The sequence below is a fragment of the Neopelma chrysocephalum genome, unplaced genomic scaffold (genome assembly GCF_003984885.1).
Source record: "Neopelma chrysocephalum unplaced genomic scaffold, ASM398488v2 Primary Assembly neopelma1_147, whole genome shotgun sequence".
Lineage (NCBI taxonomy): Eukaryota > Metazoa > Chordata > Aves > Passeriformes > Pipridae > Neopelma > Neopelma chrysocephalum.
Window position 1 is genome coordinate 12,038,450 of NW_020897809.1, and position 20,014 is coordinate 12,058,463.

The window sequence follows — 20,014 nt, forward strand, 5'->3', positions numbered from 1 at the left end:
AGGAATAAAAGTATCAAAGTGTGTTTTTTTTCTTTTGAAGGAAGAATTAAACCAGTGTTGTGAACCCAACCAGCTTGGGAGTGTGGCTGGTGCTGTAATGTGGACTGTGAGAACTTTGTGATGTGCCAGACGAAGGTGCTGAGCCTGCAGCTCCCAGAGAGAGGAGAGCAGCCACCAGCCCTGCAGGTACCAACAAGGAGACAGAGACAACACGGCTTCAGGAATGGACAATTAGAGCAGGATTCCCCATCTTCTTATGCTCATAAGACAAGCCCAGATGTACTGCAATCTAACACAGCTCTTGGGTTAACAGTGCACAATGGGACAATGCTAGAGCTGGGATCCCAGAGGAGGTTCACACTGATCTGTCTAACGTGCTCTGTTAGTCCTACAATCTTAAAAACTGCTATTTGGATTAGCAAGCTCATTTCCAGTGTCACATTTCCAGGTATTATGTTGTGTCAGTTACTTTAAAATAAAAGTTTGTGTTAAATGGCCACAGCCACCGCTGGATGAATCACTCTGCAATTCAATATGAGGGCACATAAAACTTTTCCTTTGATAGGATGGCAACTTGTTTTGTTTTTCAGAGTTTACCGTGAAAATCAGAGCACAGAGCAATTCATGACACAAATGAACCAAATTCTGCATTAAAGAGAAAGACTTCTGGTTACTCTCATGGTACTTGCAGCAGCTTCTTATTCCTAAGATTGGATCAAAGACTGGGTGAAGCTTCATGTGTTGTTACACTTCTGGTATAATAAGATCCCAAGCCCAACCTCTTAATTTCTTTGTTTTGCCACTGTTTTTTAGTTAACACCATCTTAGCCCTTAATTTTATATTTAATATTCAATTAAAAAAAAGTAACAAATGTGCTTGATAGCCCATTTAAGCGGATATTCAAGTTTTCAGTGCTGTACTGAGTGCACAATGACCCAACAGAAACTAACATTTTCTAAGAACTTCAATTAAAGTCAACATGATAGCAACAGAAATTCTGCTATTAGCTGCATCAATGAGACCTCAGGGATTTTTGGTCATCTGGGCTAGATTCAGGATCCTGTCCTATGTTTCCATAATTTTACTCCAGAGCTCTCTACTCTGAAAACACCCTACAACACTGAGCTGTCTGACTGAGATTCTCCTAACTACTCTTAAACAAAAAATACAAGTTCACTGAGGTTGAATAATGCAGCAAACACAGAAGACAACGGAGCAGTGTGTAGGGAAGTTTGACACCGAGGACACGGGCACCCAAAGCACCTGCAAAGCAGAACACAACTGTGGAGGGAAGATGAGTGTTAGCTGGCAAAAGCTGGGAGCAACTTACAGGACACGGAGGTTTTTGAGTCCCTTGAAAGCACCTTCTGCAATGTGGTTGATGGAATTGTGGCTCAGCCGCAGCACGTGCAGTCCCCCAAGGTCTGCCAAGCTTCCCTCATCCAACCTGGTCAGGTTGTTGTAGGAGAGTATTCTGAGGAAAAAAAACAACACAACAGCCCTTGTCAATCCAGCTGGTATTTTCCAAACTCCTCTGTGCCAACCAGTGCCTGCCTCCCACAGCCACCTTGTAAGAGGTGATGTACTGGGTGGATTCATAACAGCTGGATTAGGAAATAAGACTGCAGCCTGCAAATATCCTACAAGTGAGCTGTGGGGAAGCTGAGATGACTTAGGGGAGCAAGAGACAGTTGGTACCCAGCTATGGGAAAGTCTTCTGTGTGGGCTACAGAGAGAGGCTCCCCTGGATGTGACTGAGAGCAGTAAGCCAACACACACACACACACACACAGAGTCAGCTACAGCACGGACGAGCTACTCCTGCTCCTGTATGGCTGGGTGATGGTCTGGGAGCACTGTCCCCTCAGTCCCCACAGGTACAGGCAACACTCAGATGGTTGTGTTTAATTCTCACTCCCATTTGGATTCTCTCCGAGGCCTACAGGAAAAAGCAGTCCCTCCTTCCCCGCGCCCTCAGAGGTGGAGAGAGACGTCAAACACACGCATTTTGAAGTTCACACGCGCTCTTGGCAGGGTCCAACTTCTGTACTCAGGATGTGTCTTATCATTCTGCACTGGTGCACAGCGAGCCCCAGGCGTCTGGGTGTGGGTGCCTCCACCCCAGCCCAGATCCAAGAGCATTTCACCACCAGGCAATTGAAAGCTTCCTTTCATGCACAGGAAGGAGGGATCTGCTGTAAACCAGCCGCCTTCCCTCCCGCTCCCCTTTGTCAGGGAGCACACAGTTTACTTGAAATCCTCTCCACTTACAAGACGCTCATGTTGGAGGGTTGGTGTTTTTTTTCTAGTTTTCCAGCTATCCCTTCCCCTTTGCTTGTATTATCTCTGGTTTGGGAGATTTTTTCAAGCGCTACTCCTGTCACAGTTTGGAAGCTGGTAGGAAGAAAGCTGCTTTTCTCTCCCAGCAAGGTGCAGATGAGGCTTTGGAGATCTGACATCAAGGGCAGGTCATGGGAAGCTACAAGCCACTGCAGTCACCTCTCACACCGTGGAACTACCTTCTATGCAGCAGTAAAGCCACAGTGTTGCTGCTGTGGAAGGTCGGCTTGGATTGCAAATGAGGGACCTCTCAGGATAGCAGCAGGCATTGGATTTTTGGAAATACTTTAGAGACCTGGGACCACATGTCACTTCAAAGAATATGAAGGTTTGGGCTGCTCGACTTTTCAAAGAGTGGAGTTATGCAGCTTTGAACAAGCACTGAAATCCTTCACTGTACAGACAACAAGAAAAAAAAACCTCACTGAGTTCCAAACCTCCAAATTCCTCTTCTAGTACTGCCTGTTAATGAGTTTGCTTAAAAATGTGTCTAGGGCTTGCATGAAACCCACTGCAAAGCCAAAACCTAAGTCAAAACAGACACATACTCTAAAGCTCTGAGAGTGTCATTTACTTGGCAAAAGTGCTGTCTATCTTTTAGCTGCTGTGTGAGTGGGCAGAGGGCAAGCTCTGAAAAAGTTCAGCAAAGATTAATGAGTTTGAAGGTATGGGACAACATACTTTCATTCCTAAAGAAGTTGTAGTGTTAGTTATGAAGAACTGGCATCTGGTCAAAATTATGTCCTCACCTGCGATTAAAGAATTTGGCTGTAAAAAAAAAAAAATAGTGTTCAAAAGCAATCCTAAACCTGGCTGAGAAAATAAATAGTTCCTTTTGATTTTACACAGAAGAGCTCCTGCCACAACTGGTGAAGGCACGTTCTCTTTGGCAATTGTGCTGTCACCTCGAGATGGACAGACAGAGCAGTACTTAGAGACTCCCCCAGTGGTGCAACCACGTGGAAGGTTTCAGGAGCTATCGCACCTGGCAGTGGCTTCTTCAACATTCCAGGGCTCTGCTTCCTGCCATGGGACAGGCCAATTTGCAAAACAGCAGGTTTCCCTCCTCAGCAGTGTCCTGCTGTGCAGCAGTGTCCTGCTGCCAGCCAGTTCTGGACGAGGTACATCTGACACACTTCATTCCCATTGACCAAACTACAGGTAAAAAGTGAAAGGAAAGACCCAGCAGCCAAGTCATCATTTACCTCTGGTGAAATCCTATGCTCCCACTGTGGGTTTTTCCATGATGCTGGTGTTCTAGCACCTGACTGGTGAGTACAATCAGCCCTTTCTCATGCTCATAACAAGGCAAGAGCTTTCTTTCCTTGTTAGCTTTTACATCAGACCAGAGCCTTGGGGTTACATTTTGTCTCAGCAACTGAACGAGAGACAACTTCTTCTTCAGATGACCAACTCCTTCCTTAGAATTGAAATTCATTCCCTGTACAACCACACACAGTGTTTTCTGGTAACTGAAACCCAGCAGATTTAGCAATAGTGGAGACAAGCAAGGATCTTTCAATCAGGAACGAAATGTTCACATTTAATGAAGTGCACGAGTCAGTCTGGATGTATCCACTGCTTCCTTTCCTCACCCTTCAATTTCAGAGCAGACCTCTCCTGCAAATACTCTACAAATACTCAGGCTGTGGGAGTTTCAGTGAGGAGATCTGATGGCTCCCTGCAGCAGCCTTACCCTTAAGGCAACACCTGCAAGAGCTTGTAATATTTTGCAGGGATGTGAGCTAACACCCACATAATCGCCTTTCACATCTCAGTCACTGTCGTCTCTGGCCTCACACTCCAGCACAATCCTGTTTGTCAGGCCGAGCACACCCCAATGGCTCCCACCATCTCACATTTCCAAATCTACCTCATCCTGCACCAGCACAAGTGAGTCCTGCACTGGATTTCTGTAGTTACTGCAGAGGATGGCCCCTAAGCCAGGAGAGCTCACCATTAGCGCTGCTGGTTGGATGAGATCTCAATCCATACCTGACAAAAAAAGGACTCAGCAGGACATGCAACCTCCAGTCTAAACCTTGGGGGTTTGCAGGACAGTGTCAGGCAGAAAAGACAAGCATAGTTTTCCCTAAAAGAGTTCTGACATTAGCCCTGCGCCAAGCAAAGGAGCCAATTTGGGCATGGGTAGTTTCGCAGCAACATGAAAAATCAGGTAATTAAACAGTCACAAATATACTAAACTAAAACCAAAAATAAAGTATTTCCTTGCACTCCCCAAAATAACCCACATCCAAATGAATAATTTGGGTTAAACAGCTGATCACAGGGCTAATATGTTAATTCTAAACTTAAAGGAATTACATGCGTCGTGTCCATCTACCTCTGAATCCACAGCCCAGAAGTCTAGGGGCTCACAGCTGGGTGGGCAGACACCAACCTCTAATATGAGTCCAGAGTGAGGCCCCTGGCAGCAGGAAGCTGCTTTACTGTGCTTTGCGGTGGACAGGAGAATCCCTAACAATGTTTAACATTTCTGAGCACCGAGCAGAATGAATTACAGCCCCACTAACCACATGTGTCAAGCTCTCCAGAGAAAAAAGTGAATCTTTCCACAGTCCCACCGAGGGGATGACAGCTACTTCTGTAAATACTGTAAGTCCATGTGTGCCTCTTCAAAAAGGAATTAAGCAGTGCCACGGGCCCAAAAGGCACCCTTGTGGGGCTGTCCTCGGCAGCAAGGCTTTCTTTCATTTATCAAACATGCTGTATTCACAGCTGGAAACCTCAGGAGAGCAAAGCCAATGTATTTACTTTTCAACAACTGAACCCTACAGGAAGGGGTAAAGTGTAAACAGGAGAACTGCCTTTAAAGGGCCAAATCTCTGCTGGTTAAAAACATGATTGTTCTTTGTAAATACACAGGATAGAGCAAAGCTTCCTCCAGGCTGTACAGTCATTATATGGCAAGTTACATGTCTTGTAACTCTCTAGCTAAAAGCATTGGCAAGCCACAGCTCACAAACTCTCCAGGTCTTTTGGCACTGTGTACTTTTAGTGGGTTCTAGTCTTTGTTTCTCGTGTAAACAAATTTTAATCAGGTGTTCTGAAGGTCATAACATCATAAATAACAAGGGCATCACTTAGGAGGCTGCATTTCTACAGGTTGATACAGTGGGAGCTGTAAGCCTTGCGACTGGGAAAATTCCTTACTCCCCTTTCATGCCAACATTACACAACACAACAGAAACCAACTTACAGCTCATGCAGCTTCTGGCAGAAGCTCCAGCCATCGGGGTTGATGCGGGATATGGAGTTGTTACTGAGGTGAAGCTGGTGCAGAGAGGAGAGGCCATAGAGAGAACCACTGTTTACTTCTGTCAGGCTGTTATATTCCAGGTGGCTGTGGAGAAAAATCAGAAGGAATTGACAGATAAGCAGCACCGGTCAAATGCTGGAGAACTTCCGGCAAGAACTGGAATTTTAGCCATTCCTACACTTCTTTCTACACACCCATGTGGACACATGCATGTGTGGGCATTTCTTGTCAAATGAAAGACAGAAGGAAATTCAAGGACAACACAAAGGAAATGCCCAGAAGGAGCTGTGACTGCAGACATAAGCTCCACTGCAAGTAAACTGGGCTCATTCAAAGCATCCCAATCAAGTTTATATTTGCAGAGTGTCAGCTGTGTGACAGCAGCATCCAGAAACATGCTGCCTTGTGACCTTGCAAACACACCTGAAAGCCAAGCATGTTGGAAGCTTCAGGCATTTCTCTGCAACGACTAATCAATTTGTTCCCCGGTATGGAAAGAAAGCATCACCAAGATAGGGTAGTTTGGTTTCTAAGTATGCCAAGAGGTTGAATAATCATATCTGCAACACAGAGTTCCCACGTGTCAGAGAAAACAAAGTTGTAGAAGCCAGACAAGCTTTTATTCAAAGACCAATTGAGATCATACAGAATGTTCGAACTGTCAAACTTTCAAAGGAAAACTCACAAGCAACAGGACTTTTTTGACTGAACACCAGGTAAAGCAATGAGCTTTACTAAACTGTGGGTCAACTAAACAGAAACTGCTGCAGCATGGCAAAGCTCTGGGCATGCAGGACACAGGAGGAAGCACGAGGACTGGCACAGGTGCTCACAGGTCTCTGGGGAGTCCTCGCCAAAATGCAGAGAAGGACATGAAAGCAGGTAAAATCCTGTCTGTTTAAGGGAAAAGAACCCCTCTCTCAAACTTACAGAACTTGCATCTTGGCTAGACCCCAGAAAGCTCCATCAGTCAATTTGCTTATGTTGTTGCGCTGGAGTTTCAGGACTTCCAAGCTGTCCAGTCCCTGGAACGTCAGGCCTTCAATCAGGCGGATGCGATTCCGGTTCAGCTCCCTAAAATCACCAAGGCCATACAAGTTTATTAAACCCCAGTCCTTTCTCACGAAGTCATCTGTGCAGTACACAATGGGGACAGCAATGCCAACAACTCCTCTGTCAACCGTTCCCAAGAGACAGCAGAAATGCACCGGAAACTTTCAATCCCAGAGCTATCCAGGGAAGTCAGCTGGGTGTGATTGCTTAAATAAACTCACCCTGGGATAGACTTCCACTATAGAGGAATAACAGACTGCAGCAATTCCTCTTCATCCCTCCTTTCTCTGCATTTCTTTTAATCCATTGATTCTTTTCATCAATTTTCACACTTCATCTTGTCTCAAGCGCAGACACCATTTGAACCAGTACAGCCAAACATCAGCATTATTCCCCTTACAACCCATTCTTTTTACAGGGCTCGTAATTGCCCAGTAAAAATGTGCTCTGAAAAACGCAGGTGAGGTGCCCCAAGAGCTGTGGGCTCAAGAGGAAACTTTATGGCCAAGTTTGAAAGGAAAGCTTTCAGTTCCCCTGACAAATTTCACATTTTTTTTCTACTATAAGAAACTAATAAAGAGTGAAACAAGTTGTTTCCAATAACAGGGCAGTGTTAGTATTTTGTGTATACAGAGATCTGCAACTTGGTTCATTAAATTTCTTTTTCTTTTCCCTGGGTAGGGAAGAATTCCTAAATTTTGGGACTACCCTTTTTTCTGAGTAGCAATATGAACACAATCACAGTACACTTTACCAGTCTATATCAAACAGTCTTAGGGACTGCTTGACCCAGACATACCAGGTGAAAAACCAATTACATTAAGCCAGTGGAAACCCTCAACTCAATGCACTAAAGCTGAAGTGAGAGCTTTTAAAATGGATACTTTCCCACACATACAAGACTAACCTAAGGGTAGTTCCCCAGTCAGTGTTTGTGTTGAGGAAAATGGTGGAAGTTACAACATCAGAACTTGTTTTGGAAAAGATGAGGAAGCCATAGAAACTTTTAGCTTACTTTTCAACTGTCTAAAAAAAACAATGTTGAACTTGCACTCAAGTTGAGCGTAATTAAAGTCAACTAAGCAATTAAGATTTTGCAGGCCTAAAGTCCCTTGTCGTACTGCACTTCCTGGGCTATTAGTGAAATAGGCTTTGCCAGAAAAAGTACACAAATTCTACAACACATCAGTCTGTATAACTTGCAATTCATTCATGTTTATCCACAGGGTTAAACAACCAGCTGTGAGGCTGTCATTAAGAGTACCAATTACTCCAACTTTCAGTGCAAACTGTGTTCCTAAACAGAGTGAATTGTTTCTATTACAGTTTTGCACATAATGCAGTCGAACACAGGGGATTACAAGCTCTCACTCAATGGACAGTAACTTCCAAAGGAGAGGCAACAGACTTTTAAGATGCATCTGCTGTTACGTCACCCCATTCAACCCCAAACTTGCTATAAATCCTGCATGCATGCAAGCACAAATGCACACACATTCCTTGGGCACACCACGGTTTAAGGATCTTTCCCTGCCATTTAGAGGTGTGAGTTCCAACAGCTTGTGTGGACTTTATGTTAACAGACAGAGGTTGACCTTTTGCCTATCAAATTTGATGGAAAGATTGCAACAAGCCTCAGGCTGGGCACATTTCTCCAACAGCAGCAGAAGGGAAAAACTAAACAATTAGTGCTACTTTTTTACACACAGAGCACGTTTATAGCTGCAGATGTCTGTGTGTCCCCACGCAAGCAGGACAACGACGTGTGTGTTAACTCACCTCCAGTGCTATTTTCTCTGCCCAAATATCACTGCACAGTTTAACAGCCTTCCCTGATTGCATTTTTATTGCCACATAAAGATACCTGTGTGGTCTTGAAAAACTAACATGGTATCTGAGCTCTGTCACTCGCAATAGAAATGTCTTCCAAACCTCTCTTGCACCACAGACATCAGCAGCTTGTAAGGGAATGGATTTCTCTCACTCTGCCAAGTGCACAAGATGCTGATGTCTGCTGCAGCATCCCTCCCTTCCCAGTTGATCCAAAAAGTGGCCTGAAAAGCCAACAGTTACAAGACAAAAAGGACCTTCTCTCAACATATTTTAGTAGGTGCTGGCAGGGGACTGCTGCATAGTGTACTCTACATTTTATAGATAGTAGGTGAGGAAGGGTGACATTTGGTGTGTATATCCTCAGGGACATTTTGCCTCCATAAAGTGGGGTTCAGCTTAATTAAAGTGGACATTTCTACTCACAGTTGTATTAGCCTGGGTAGCCTGAACGCCTTGACAGGAAGCTGAGTGATCCTGTTTTTACTCAGACGAAGTGTTAGCAGGGACCGTGACAGACTATCAAAAGCACCAGGCTCCAGGGTGCTGATTCTGTTGCTCCCCAGGTAGCTGCAATAAATCACAGCAGAAAAATGAACAGTTCTGTCAGAAATCTCCTTTTATCAGCATTTAGTTGGTCTCGAGACAGGTTGGTGAAATTACAGCGATGGCTTCAAACCAGTTGGATTTCTGGCTGCACAAAGAGCACAGAGCTTGTGATGGATGTGGAGAATCCCTGGGCACTTCCCAAGAGCTCCTTGATACCCTCCTACTTTAGAGCAAGGCAATCAGGAGTGGAAGCCAAAAACTGGAGAATATTCCAGTGTAGGATGATTCTATTCATTCCCTATTTTTCCCTCAGTATGTGTCCCAGGGTTCTTTCTTATTTGGATCCCAGTCTTAGCCAGAGGGGTTGTTTTTACAGGACAACAGGCAAACATAAGTCACAACACCACTCTCCGATACCCTCTTACAACCAGCACCAGAAACTTAAGTGTAAACTTTAATGCAGGCAGGTTATTTGCCTGCACTGCTTCAAAGGTACCTAAAATACAGATTATTTAATGTTTCTCTGAATAGTCAAACATCTCTATAAGGACGGTGTTACTCCGCTTAACCCCCAGCTTTCTTCTAATAACTAACGAGACATTTCTGTTCTTTCAGTAGCCACTTTAATGACAAAATAGTTGTTCTCCCTCCACTCTTCCAGATGCACATGGGCTGATCTGAGAAACAGCATAGAGACTTCCTACAGGGGAAGAGACACGAACAGTTCTGCTGGCTTGTAGGTGGTTTGCAGATGTAAAGACACCCACATTTGAAGGATGCAGGATACCTTTTCTCTGCAACACTGTAATAATCTGCATTCTTTAGAGATACATCAGAAACCAAAAAGACAGCATTCAAAAAATAACATGGCAGTAGGGACAATGTGCTGCCTTTTAATTCTCCTTTGCACTTAAAATCCTGACAAATAATCCCGTACTTCTTATATTCATTACTTCTCCTTTTTTTTTAAAGGTTTGAGGCCCTTTCCTCTGCTGGGGTAACTCAACAAAAGCTGTTCCCAACAAGAAAAACTCACAGCTCCTTTATGTGAAGTCCCTGTGGAAAGCAGCCGTTTCGGATTTCCGTGATGTCATTGAAACTCAGGTCCAACGTTTCCAGGGTAACGTAGGGCTGCAGTTGACTTGGTTCAATGCTGCGGATCCTGTTGTGATGCCTGAAAAAGTCAGGAGGAGAAACAGAAACTATTTAGTTCTCTTAGGAAAAACAGAAAGAACACTCGAGGCTGTTGCAGGTCCCCAGGCTGGCCCTGAGTTCGTACACTCAGTTGCGGTGCTTCTTCAACAGCTGTTGGAGGAGAAACCCATCCCAGAGAGACATTCCCTAATCCCCACGCTGCTCCTCTGGCCAGAGATCAGCTCACAGGTATCTGCAGGCTTTAAAACACTTTTTCTGCTATGGCATAACACTTTTCCCCTTTGCAGAACTATTGACTCCACTCATCAGTTCTTCTTCCAGTCATTTGGGCTCGTTCTTCTACAGGCCTGCACTTCCAAAATGGATTTGTTACATGCAAGGACTACATGGCTGGATTTTAATCCCACAGGCAAGGAATGCTGCCAGTGTTATTCACAGAGGATGGGACTTTCAGAGAAGGAAGCAGAGAAGTAAATACAATCTCAACAAAAGTTACAAAACATTGTAATGTAAAACATGCTTAATTCCTGAGGATTCTTCTGAAAATTCCCAGTTTTGCACTATGTTACAATGATTTGTAACACATAGAAATACTGTAACAGGATTTGCAAACATTCTTGCAAGCGTTTCCTCATCTTTTGCTACTTTTGTCTCACTGTACCATCAGGACAACTCTGCAGTGTCAGACCTGCCCAAGCACTGACCACAGGATCAGACCCTGCACTGATCATCCATGATTGCTGCAGTACAGCCTAAAGGATTTAATCTAAGATTTTTCTTTGGAGAAGGTACAACAAGTTGTGTCTCCACAGTCACTGAGCAGTTAAATACCTTCAAACCTCATCTGGACTCAACAAGGTCTAACAAAAAATCCCCTTTCCTCTGACTCCTTTCTGGCCTGAATCAGCAGAGGGAACAGTAATCAATTAAAAAAAATACACTGTGCATTAGTCACAAGAAGTAGAGCACACGCCTGATGTGAATTTAGACCAGTCACTGCTATTACTGGCAAGGCTGCGAGTGAGGCACTCCAAACAGAGACGCTCACCTGACACTTGGGAACTTGCTGAATAATAAGAGATAGTAGAGAGAGTTCAGACAAGTCCCAAGCCTTAATCCATCCAGCTACCTACTGGGTAACCAGAGGAGGAGACAGCAGCCAGTGAAAGAACTGATTGCACGTTCTCCTGACAAAGCATCAGCTCTTTGAAACGGAAAACTGAAGGATGACCGACCACAGCCTTCCAGGCACTGAAGCTGACAGCTGTCTAGGAGCCTGTCTTCTCCAGCCTCACCACAACTTCAGGCTCTCCCAGGGGTTGAGACAAGCCCCTTTCAAAGCAAACCTCCCCCCTTTCAGCAGAAAATGCCAATAGCACGTGGCAAAGGACCTGCTTCCCCACACCATGATCTGCTCCTTTACCCTCGCTGTTATTAAAACCAGATTGTTTCACCACCACATTTGCTGGTGTCTGCAACAGGAAGAGGATAAAATCTGCAATCCCAGAACAATTTGCTTTTTGGAGACTCACCCTTTAAACAGCCAGCACATGACCCTCCCTCAGCACTGGGGAAACAGGCACAGAAATGCTGCTTTGATTGAAGAGTTTTAATGATACTTAATTCAGTGCAGGCTCACAAAACATTAAGGACAAATCTTACATCACTATAGCAGTATGTTGCTAATACAATGATACAAAGTGTCAAGAAAATCAAAGGAAAGCCATAATTTATGTCTCTAAACTGGTTATTCCATGGGTTACAGGCACACAGGTCTCTACAACCACAAACTGTATAAAAGACAATGACATGGCTGCTATCCAAATGAGCGATATTCACTTACAGCTAGAAATAAAGAGTGAATTTTCACATTCATGCACCTAGGAAAAGGAAGGTCTGGTGAATTTATACTATACTGAGACTAAAATACAAGAAAAATCACTATAGCCAGAATTTCGTCGTCTCCATTAACTAAACACATGGAGGCAAAGGGAACTTTTTCCCCCAAGGACTAGTTGGTGTTTTTTTTTCAATTAACTCAATTAGTAGAATCAGCAAGTTCAAAAATTTCAGTCTTCTTTTCCTCCTCAAAAGAAGAGAGTCCATTACATGTGTGTGTGAGCCTGATTCAGGAAAGCACCTCAACACAGACATAACTGAAAGCAAACCCTGAGCTCTCCTAAAGCAGGGGCTGTGAGTTCAGCTCTGATCTCATCTAGGCTGTGATGGCTGAGATGAATCTGGCCGTAAATTAACAGGAAATGAAGGCTTGTACAAACGAACTTAGAGAATCTATAAATCACCTGACAATCTCTGCACAGGGCAGTTAAGTCTGCAAGGGACTGAGAGCACAGAGCGAATTTGGACATGAAGTGCTCTTCAGAAGCCAATGTTATTTTTTTGGAGTATTAATATTTCTGTGCTTCGGTTGCTCAACATATATCCAATCTGCCCGCCTGCCAGATCTCCCAGCCCATCCCAGAAGACAGACTTCAAGAAAGGAAGAAAAGGACAGGAAAGAAGTTTTGTTTGAGCCATGTTAGCAGTTTCCAGGTGACTTCTGTCTGTTTGCCTCTTGCTTTCATGTGCTGCAGCTGGCAGATGAGATGGATGCGTTATTTTACACAGGAAAAAAACAGGCTCCTTTCTCTCCCTCTCCCTGTCTCCTTCAAACATGGGCTGACTCCAAATATAACTCTCAGCTCCAAACACCATTCCGGGCCAGTCCCAGTCCCAGCTGGGGAATGTCAGACAGTTCGCTGCAAAGCACTGCACCCTCTCAAAGCACTGCACTTCAAACAAAGCCAGCCCGGCTGACTTTTCCTATACACAGCATGTGATATGAAGGCAACATTGCCCAAACCTTTTACTAGCTTGATTACAATTTATTTTTCATTCTCTTGGTAAGAGCCCAAATGTGATTTAACCCTTCCTGTTATTACTTGGATCCCTTCAGCTCTCCCGCCTTTGTTCCCCAGCTTATCACAAGGGTGTTTCACAGAAAAAAAAAGACCAGTGATGTTAAGACTTTGCCTCTTCTCTTTATCACTGACTGGAAAAGGGCTGGATTTTTCCCAACTAGCTCCTTAGCTTACACTTGGTTGGTTTCAAAGGTGACAGATCAGATTTTAGTACCAATTGCCGAAACCAGGCGGTAAAGCACAAATAATTGGTGCTTGCACAACCAATTTGCCTCCAGGTGTCTTTTCCTCTCCCCACTTCTTAGGTATCACAGTCTGGAAACAGCTTTCCCTGCCTCACTTCAGCCAGTGTTACCTCAAGAGTATACGATGACAGGGCTTCAATGTGAGATTGTGCAACTAGAGCCTGGAGCAGCAGCCAAGTCTCTTAGTTTCTATTCCCAGCTCTGGCACCAACTCATCTGCCTTGGGCAAGTTCCTTAACCCTTCTCTATCTCTGGTTTACCAATGTGTATGGAAAAGGACTGCCCTGCTAGGATAGTGCAGAACTGCCTTTGCTGAGGACTAAAAATCTGGAGTCAAAGCAGCTCAAGTGAAAAAGAAATCATAGGAACTAAGGAGCCCATCCAAGTCCATTTGGGTTTGTTTATGAATATGGGAGGATCTGGCGAAAACAGTTGAACTTCCCAGTTCATACCCAACGTCATTCCCACAGACACCTCATCTGAAGCTAACACAGGCCTTGAACTGTAACATCTCTGTGCCAAGCTAAGGTAACTCAGAGTCAGCAATGGATTACTTTCAAACTCCAATGTCTGCACATATGGCATTTGTTCAGGAACTGCTTCACCTTTGGGTCAGCCCCAGCTGCAGAGGGAGAGAGGCGAGCTGGGGGGAGTCACCCTCCAGCCCCTCAGCTTAACCTGCCTGCACCCAGGCTCAACACCCCCAGGAAGCACAGCCTCTTAGCCCCTGCACTTTGCACTGCTCTTGAAGAGACTCCTCAGGATTACAGGAGATCTGGGTTAACCTCAGCCAGCTCTCTGCTGAACCAAGCCCACGAGGACATCAGGAAGCGAACGCGCGCTCTCTGCTCCTCCGGGCTGAGAAAAACAAGCAGAACGTTCCAGCGAAGCCAAAGCGTGTTTGGGTTTGCTCTGAGTCGGGAGGGAGCCGAAGGGGGTGGCAGGAAAATAACAGGTGGCGCAAAGTCAAAGGCTTGCAGCACTTCCAGGAATCTCAGCTTGTATTTTAGAGGTAAAGTTACACTTTAATCCCAGTGGGTTTCCTCATTCGAAGCGTCTTTGTGAATATTTATTTGATAAACAGGCTGTGAAACATTTTCCACTAGACCTAATAGGAGAAGAATTCACCTTCCTCTTTGCAGCAAGCCCATCCTTTGGAGAACGCTAATCAGTTTAATTTAGACCGTGGCTTCAAACTCCTTGTGTGAAATCGATGCAGGGAGCAGTGCAAACACGCTCCTTTGTTGTTTGAGCCACGTTCACTCCCCCCAGCAGCTGCCCATTCGAAAGCTGACAGCGGAAAATCAAAGCAAGCAGACCCTCAGATGGGAATGTACGAGGGGCTTTGCTTGGACTGATGTAAATACAATCAGCACAAAACCTCCTGGTTTAGACAAAGCTTGAATTAAGGCTGCCTGAGCTGCTGGGAGTCTGCAGCGCAAATGTTCGGTGTGAAGCGAGGCTAAAGGCAGGGAGAAGTCACATGCTTGGCCTTCATGTAGTGTCAGCTTACAGATCTGGCTGGGCTCACCAGAAAAAAGGGAAAGCTGTAATACAGCAAACCTATTAAACCAGCACCTGTTACAGGCATCAAAAATAAAACCGAGCTTCAAACGAGAGGTTCCGCACCTCGGGGAGGGTTCTATTAATATGGCAGCACGTTTTCAAAATTAGCAAAAGAGGGAGATCACAAGGCTAGAAAGAGAGAAATTTTTTAAAAGTTCAGGGTTTGATTAATATTTCCATACTGGGAAAGTATTGAAGAAACTAAATGCTGGAGTAACAGAAAGAGTAACAGGGTTTGCTACTGAAGGACAGGCAAGGTTTGGCAGAGACTGGCCATGCAAAGAGTGGGAGATCAAAGGCATTGTAACAGGAGAGGGATCACATACGCTGTGACTAAACGATGCCTGGAACTACCTGCATTCCTTCTCCTCAACTCTGAGAAGATGGAGATCCAGTACTGATCCTCCTAGAAACACTGAGGAAGATCGAAGACACGGGTTCCTAAACTTTCACCTGAGATGATCTGCCATCTGATTTTAGCCCATCACTTGCTACACAACATAACAAATAAAATCATGGTTTCAGAGTAGAGAGCAATGCCTGAGCAATTTTCCTGTCAAGCAAGAAGGGTAACTGATAATCTGGAAGATGAATTTGTGTTTACAACAGCAACAACACAAATGTTTCCGCTTTTCCTGGTCACCTTATTACAATCAATAACTGAAGATCTCCTAAGTGGTTTTTATTAATGTATGGAAAGAAGGAAAGAGAAGAACGTCATCAGGACCTGCACATCAGCTTTGGCTCAAAGTTCAAACATTTTATCAATGCAGAGCTTCTTATGTGATTTTAACATCTACTCATAGATATTTTTTTTTTACTTCCAAAGACTTGTATTTCAGAAAGATTTTTCTTCTGTACTGTAACTTGTGAAATATCTACCTTGCAGCGGTGAAGCTCTGTCTGCAGCAGAAGATGAAGTAAACACATGCAGGTGACATGCTGGAAGTCTGTGGCGCACCATCCTCTATTTCTTCACAAGAGACCATCCCAGAAAATCTGAACTTTCCAAAGTGCCTGAGCCCTCACACTTCCCAACTGCTCCGGAAAACCCCACTGACACTATCTAACACTCTGCACTGTCACATCAGCCTCTCCACGATAATCCACGAGGCACAAGATTCTGGACCATTACAAGAATGTGTATTTTTATCCAACACAGCATGTGCTGTATTTGCTTATGGGAACAGCACCACTGTCCTTTCAGGGTAAGGCTGCATGGGTTATTGTCTGGGCAGGAAGCATAGATGCATGGCAGCAGCCCCCACTTTTCTCAGATGCTCTGAATCACTCCTTCCCTGAGGAATCCTGGCAGATTCCCAGGCTGTGGCAGATACAGCTCTGTTTGTTCAGGTGCTGGCTGCACGCACAACAAGAGCAGAGCAGTGGCAGGCCAGGCAGCCACTGCATTTTAGGGTCAGCCACAAAGAAAAAAAAAAAAAAAACAACCAACCCAAACCGCAAAAAAATCCCCACTTGCACAATTTTTTACAGATATCCAAACTTTTCCTTAAAGGTTTACATGCTCTGCCCTAGACTGTATGTCAGGATCTTCCCTCTCCCTAGTATTGCTTCAAAAAACATCCTTCTAAGACACAGCAAACAAAATCCATAATCGTTTTACAGTTTTCCACTTCACATCTTATATAGCAGTAATGCAAGAACAAGCTGAGGGAGCTACTCCACCTATATCAAATTATGGCAGACATCTCTTCATCTGCTGTACATCAGCTTGAAAACAAGTATATGTCGGGGGCTTTATTTATCAGGTCACGTTCTCACCCTGTTTTGTGGTTTAGAGGATGGAGAAGTATAAAGCAAACTACCCCCATGCAGCTGGGACAAGACAGGGGGTTCAAAAAACAATGTGAGTTTTGTTGGGTTTTTCTGAAGGAGGAGGGGGTGGAAAAAATGCAACCTTTCACAGTGAAGTGACTACATCTCTGTTCCAGGTCATGGATGTTTGGAGGCAGAAAGCAGCCTGGGAGATGAGATTTGCTAATTCACCCCTTTGGGCCCGGGAGCAGCGGCCACCTGCAAAGGGCTGTGCTATGAACTCTCTATTCCCACAAGCAAACTATTACTCACGCAAATAGTTCCACTGCAGTCAACAGGACTATTCATGTGAGACCAGTGTGACCCAAGGGCTCTGTTTTCACTGTCTATTAAAGGCTTCTCTGTGGTCACTCACAGGACCAAGCTCATCTGCCTCTCACATTGACAGACTGCAACCGCTGACCCCGGAGCAGTTCAAGTGTGGCCTCGGAGCATCCCTGAGCCCTGGGTACCCAACCATGGGCAGATGTTATCCTCCTGCCAGGCACACTCTCACAGCTCTTTCATAAGGCATCCACATGGATAAGAGGTGGAGATCAAGCATACGCTTTAGAGACTTTCATACCAACTGGACATAAGCAAGGGCCTGGATCTGATGATCATTAAGGGCTTTTGTTGGGTTCAGTATGAACAGCATGAAGGAAAGCCTTTCTCCTAATGTAACCAAACCCGCCACATCCAGTGAGATACGTATTCTCTTTGAATAACTCCGCACTAGCACTGTTTATGTAAAACTATCTGACTCTTAGATGACCTTATGCTGTGTGTTAGATCCACTGAAGTAAGCCATGTAATTTTTAAAAAACATCTCTCCCTCACTTTGATCTCCATTTACTCTCACTGGATCTTGACTTGCCACCAAATGATGCTGGATATTTTTTGCAATACACAAGTTCCTAAGCCTTCAGAATTTCATTCCACTAGGAGAGCAAAATGTGTGGGACAGGCAGGATTAGAAGTTAGTCATCTTCAAAACAGAAGCTGTCTTATCTCTTCAGCAGATTACACAACCTGCTATGACATCAAAGCAAATTAAGATTCCTGAAGACAAGACAGTCTCTGTTACAGGCACAGTACCCCCATCAGCAGCTGGGTGGTTCTAAGAGGACCAGCTCTCTTCTGGCTACACTGGATGTTTCATCAAGACTGTGCTCTGCAGCAGCTTTTTAAATGATGTATTCACAAAGGGCACAGATCCATTAGACAGGCTGTGCAAAGCATCTTTCATTGTCTGGCACAGCTTCCCTGTAAGGAGCTTCCCTGAACTTTTATGAACTCAATACCAGAGCACAACCTCATGGCCCTCTGTGCAGCTCTACCTCAAACCATCTCATCAGAGATTATCTTCAGAGCCACTGAGTGCATCCCTCAGTGGATGATGCACCTGGGAGGGTTGGGGCCAGGTATCTTCAGCCCAACCTGAAATGCAGTTTGGCCACTTCTCTGGCACAAGGGAGGGAGAGGAGCTCTAAGGCACTGAGCACAATCACGGCTGGTTTTGAAACAGCCAGTCTGCCAGCACTCATAGATGAGCTAGTCCCTCACCCCCTTCTCCAGCTCTCAGTCCACACCACGGCTCCTGTCACTTCTCACATTCCCTGACCTCAGCCTGGAGCAAGCACTGAGAAGGGCTGCAAAGGAGAGGAGAGGCTTTTCTGAGTGCTGAACTCTGCTGAGGACGAGAATTGTCCTACGGGAATAAAAAGAAGGGGAGTCATATAAGGTAAACAGCAGTTTTCATACAAGAATGCAGGAAACCACATGGCTCTGCACCAGCTGCCTGAATGGGGTCGTGGGCTCAGCAGAGCCTCTTTGAAGGAAGGGCTGCATCAGTATTTGAAAGGGGTCATTCATTTGCTGGCAGATGAGAGTCAGGTCAATGTTTCCATGCTCTACAGCTTATATCTTCAGTCTGCTACTCTCTTACTCTGCCACCGGCTTTCTCTCTTGCACTTTTAACTCAAGGGCTTTCTTCTGCTGCTGATACATGCCAGCCAAACTCAATTTTCTATCACAAATTAAATGCATAAGCCACTCCTTAAAGCCAAGAAAGAGGCCAGCTGCACCCCCACCAGTTTGCTGCTCTGAGGAGTTCCTGCTCTCCACAGCCCCACGCTTGCACAGCACTCCTGTCAGGGCTGCAGCCCAAGCCCTCCCACCCTTATCACTGGCCTCAAAGGTGAGGCAGGTTTGTGATAAGGAAGAATAGACACTAAAAATCAGATCCAGCCCAGATGTGGAGCAGTAATCCTGTCCCATTCCCAGGCAGAAACAGCAGCCTTCTTTCATTTTCATTGCAAGCGAGTTTTGTGCTTTTAATCAACAAGGACGGCATTTTCATTTGACAACCAAAAAGGTCCAAAAGCAGAAGGCATGGAGGCACTTTTATCCTTAAATCCTGATACTGATTTTAGTTTCTCTTTGTGTAATAAACAATCAAAGAAGATCCACCACAGCCTAGTGAGTGCATGCATTTTGTGGGTGGTTTTGTTTTGCTTTTGTCTCTCCACAGGAGCGAGGAGGGGAAAATACACAGGCAGAGAAGAAATTTAAGTGCAACCCAAATGTGATGGCTCTGCCCACGATGCTGCAACATTAATCCAAATTGCAACTGCAAGCAGACTTCTTGATAGGCACTGTCTGCCTCTAAGCTGTGATGTGACACAGGGGCTTTTCCTACCTTTGACAGGAACACAACAAAATCACATGGATAACACACTTGAATACATCTACTCTCCAGACCATCAGTCTCATTGAACTTGCAGCAGAAGCTGCTAAAGGACTTGCCCCTTGAAGAAGGCAGCAATTGAAGAAACACATTTCTGACTGGCCAGTCAAACTCCTGTTAACACTTGAGAGATGCAGATAGGCTGGCGGGTTAGTCTGTTCCAACATGACACACACTTGTGCTCTGTTGAAAGGGCTTATCTGTCCTGTCAGCAAGGTCACCGGAACTGGGATTGCCTCTGGGCAGACTCCACTGAGCTCTGCTCACACTGCTCAGCCTGCAAGGAGGAACAGCTCCTGTGTGGAAAAGCAATGGTCAAGCTAGCGAAGAAAATAGCTGCTCTTAACAAGTCTAGACACCCTGTTATTAATAAAGCCTGTCAAGTAGGAAGGGTGCTTTGGAAACTCCAGTACAAGGTGCCAAAAGATCCAGGGAACTGAAAATTTGAGCTCTGAAGTAGAACTGCTACTGTGCTAAGCCAGGCTGGTGTAAAACACTGTCTGTTCAAGC

General features: G+C 45.0%; 1 protein-coding gene across 1 annotated transcript in view; it reads right to left on the reverse strand.

The window, feature by feature from the left end:
* The window catches only part of LRIG1 (leucine rich repeats and immunoglobulin like domains 1), a 92,380-nt gene that overhangs the window by 22,176 nt on the left and 50,190 nt on the right, over positions 1-20,014 (reverse strand). The window contains exons 4-8 of the mRNA XM_027700383.1: positions 10,090-10,227; positions 8,931-9,074; positions 6,552-6,695; positions 5,562-5,705; positions 1,332-1,475 (exon numbers count right to left, since the gene is read on the reverse strand). Coding sequence (XP_027556184.1) covers positions 1,332-1,475; positions 5,562-5,705; positions 6,552-6,695; positions 8,931-9,074; positions 10,090-10,227 — 714 coding nt within the window. The remainder of the gene's footprint in view (positions 1-1,331; positions 1,476-5,561; positions 5,706-6,551; positions 6,696-8,930; positions 9,075-10,089; positions 10,228-20,014) is intronic.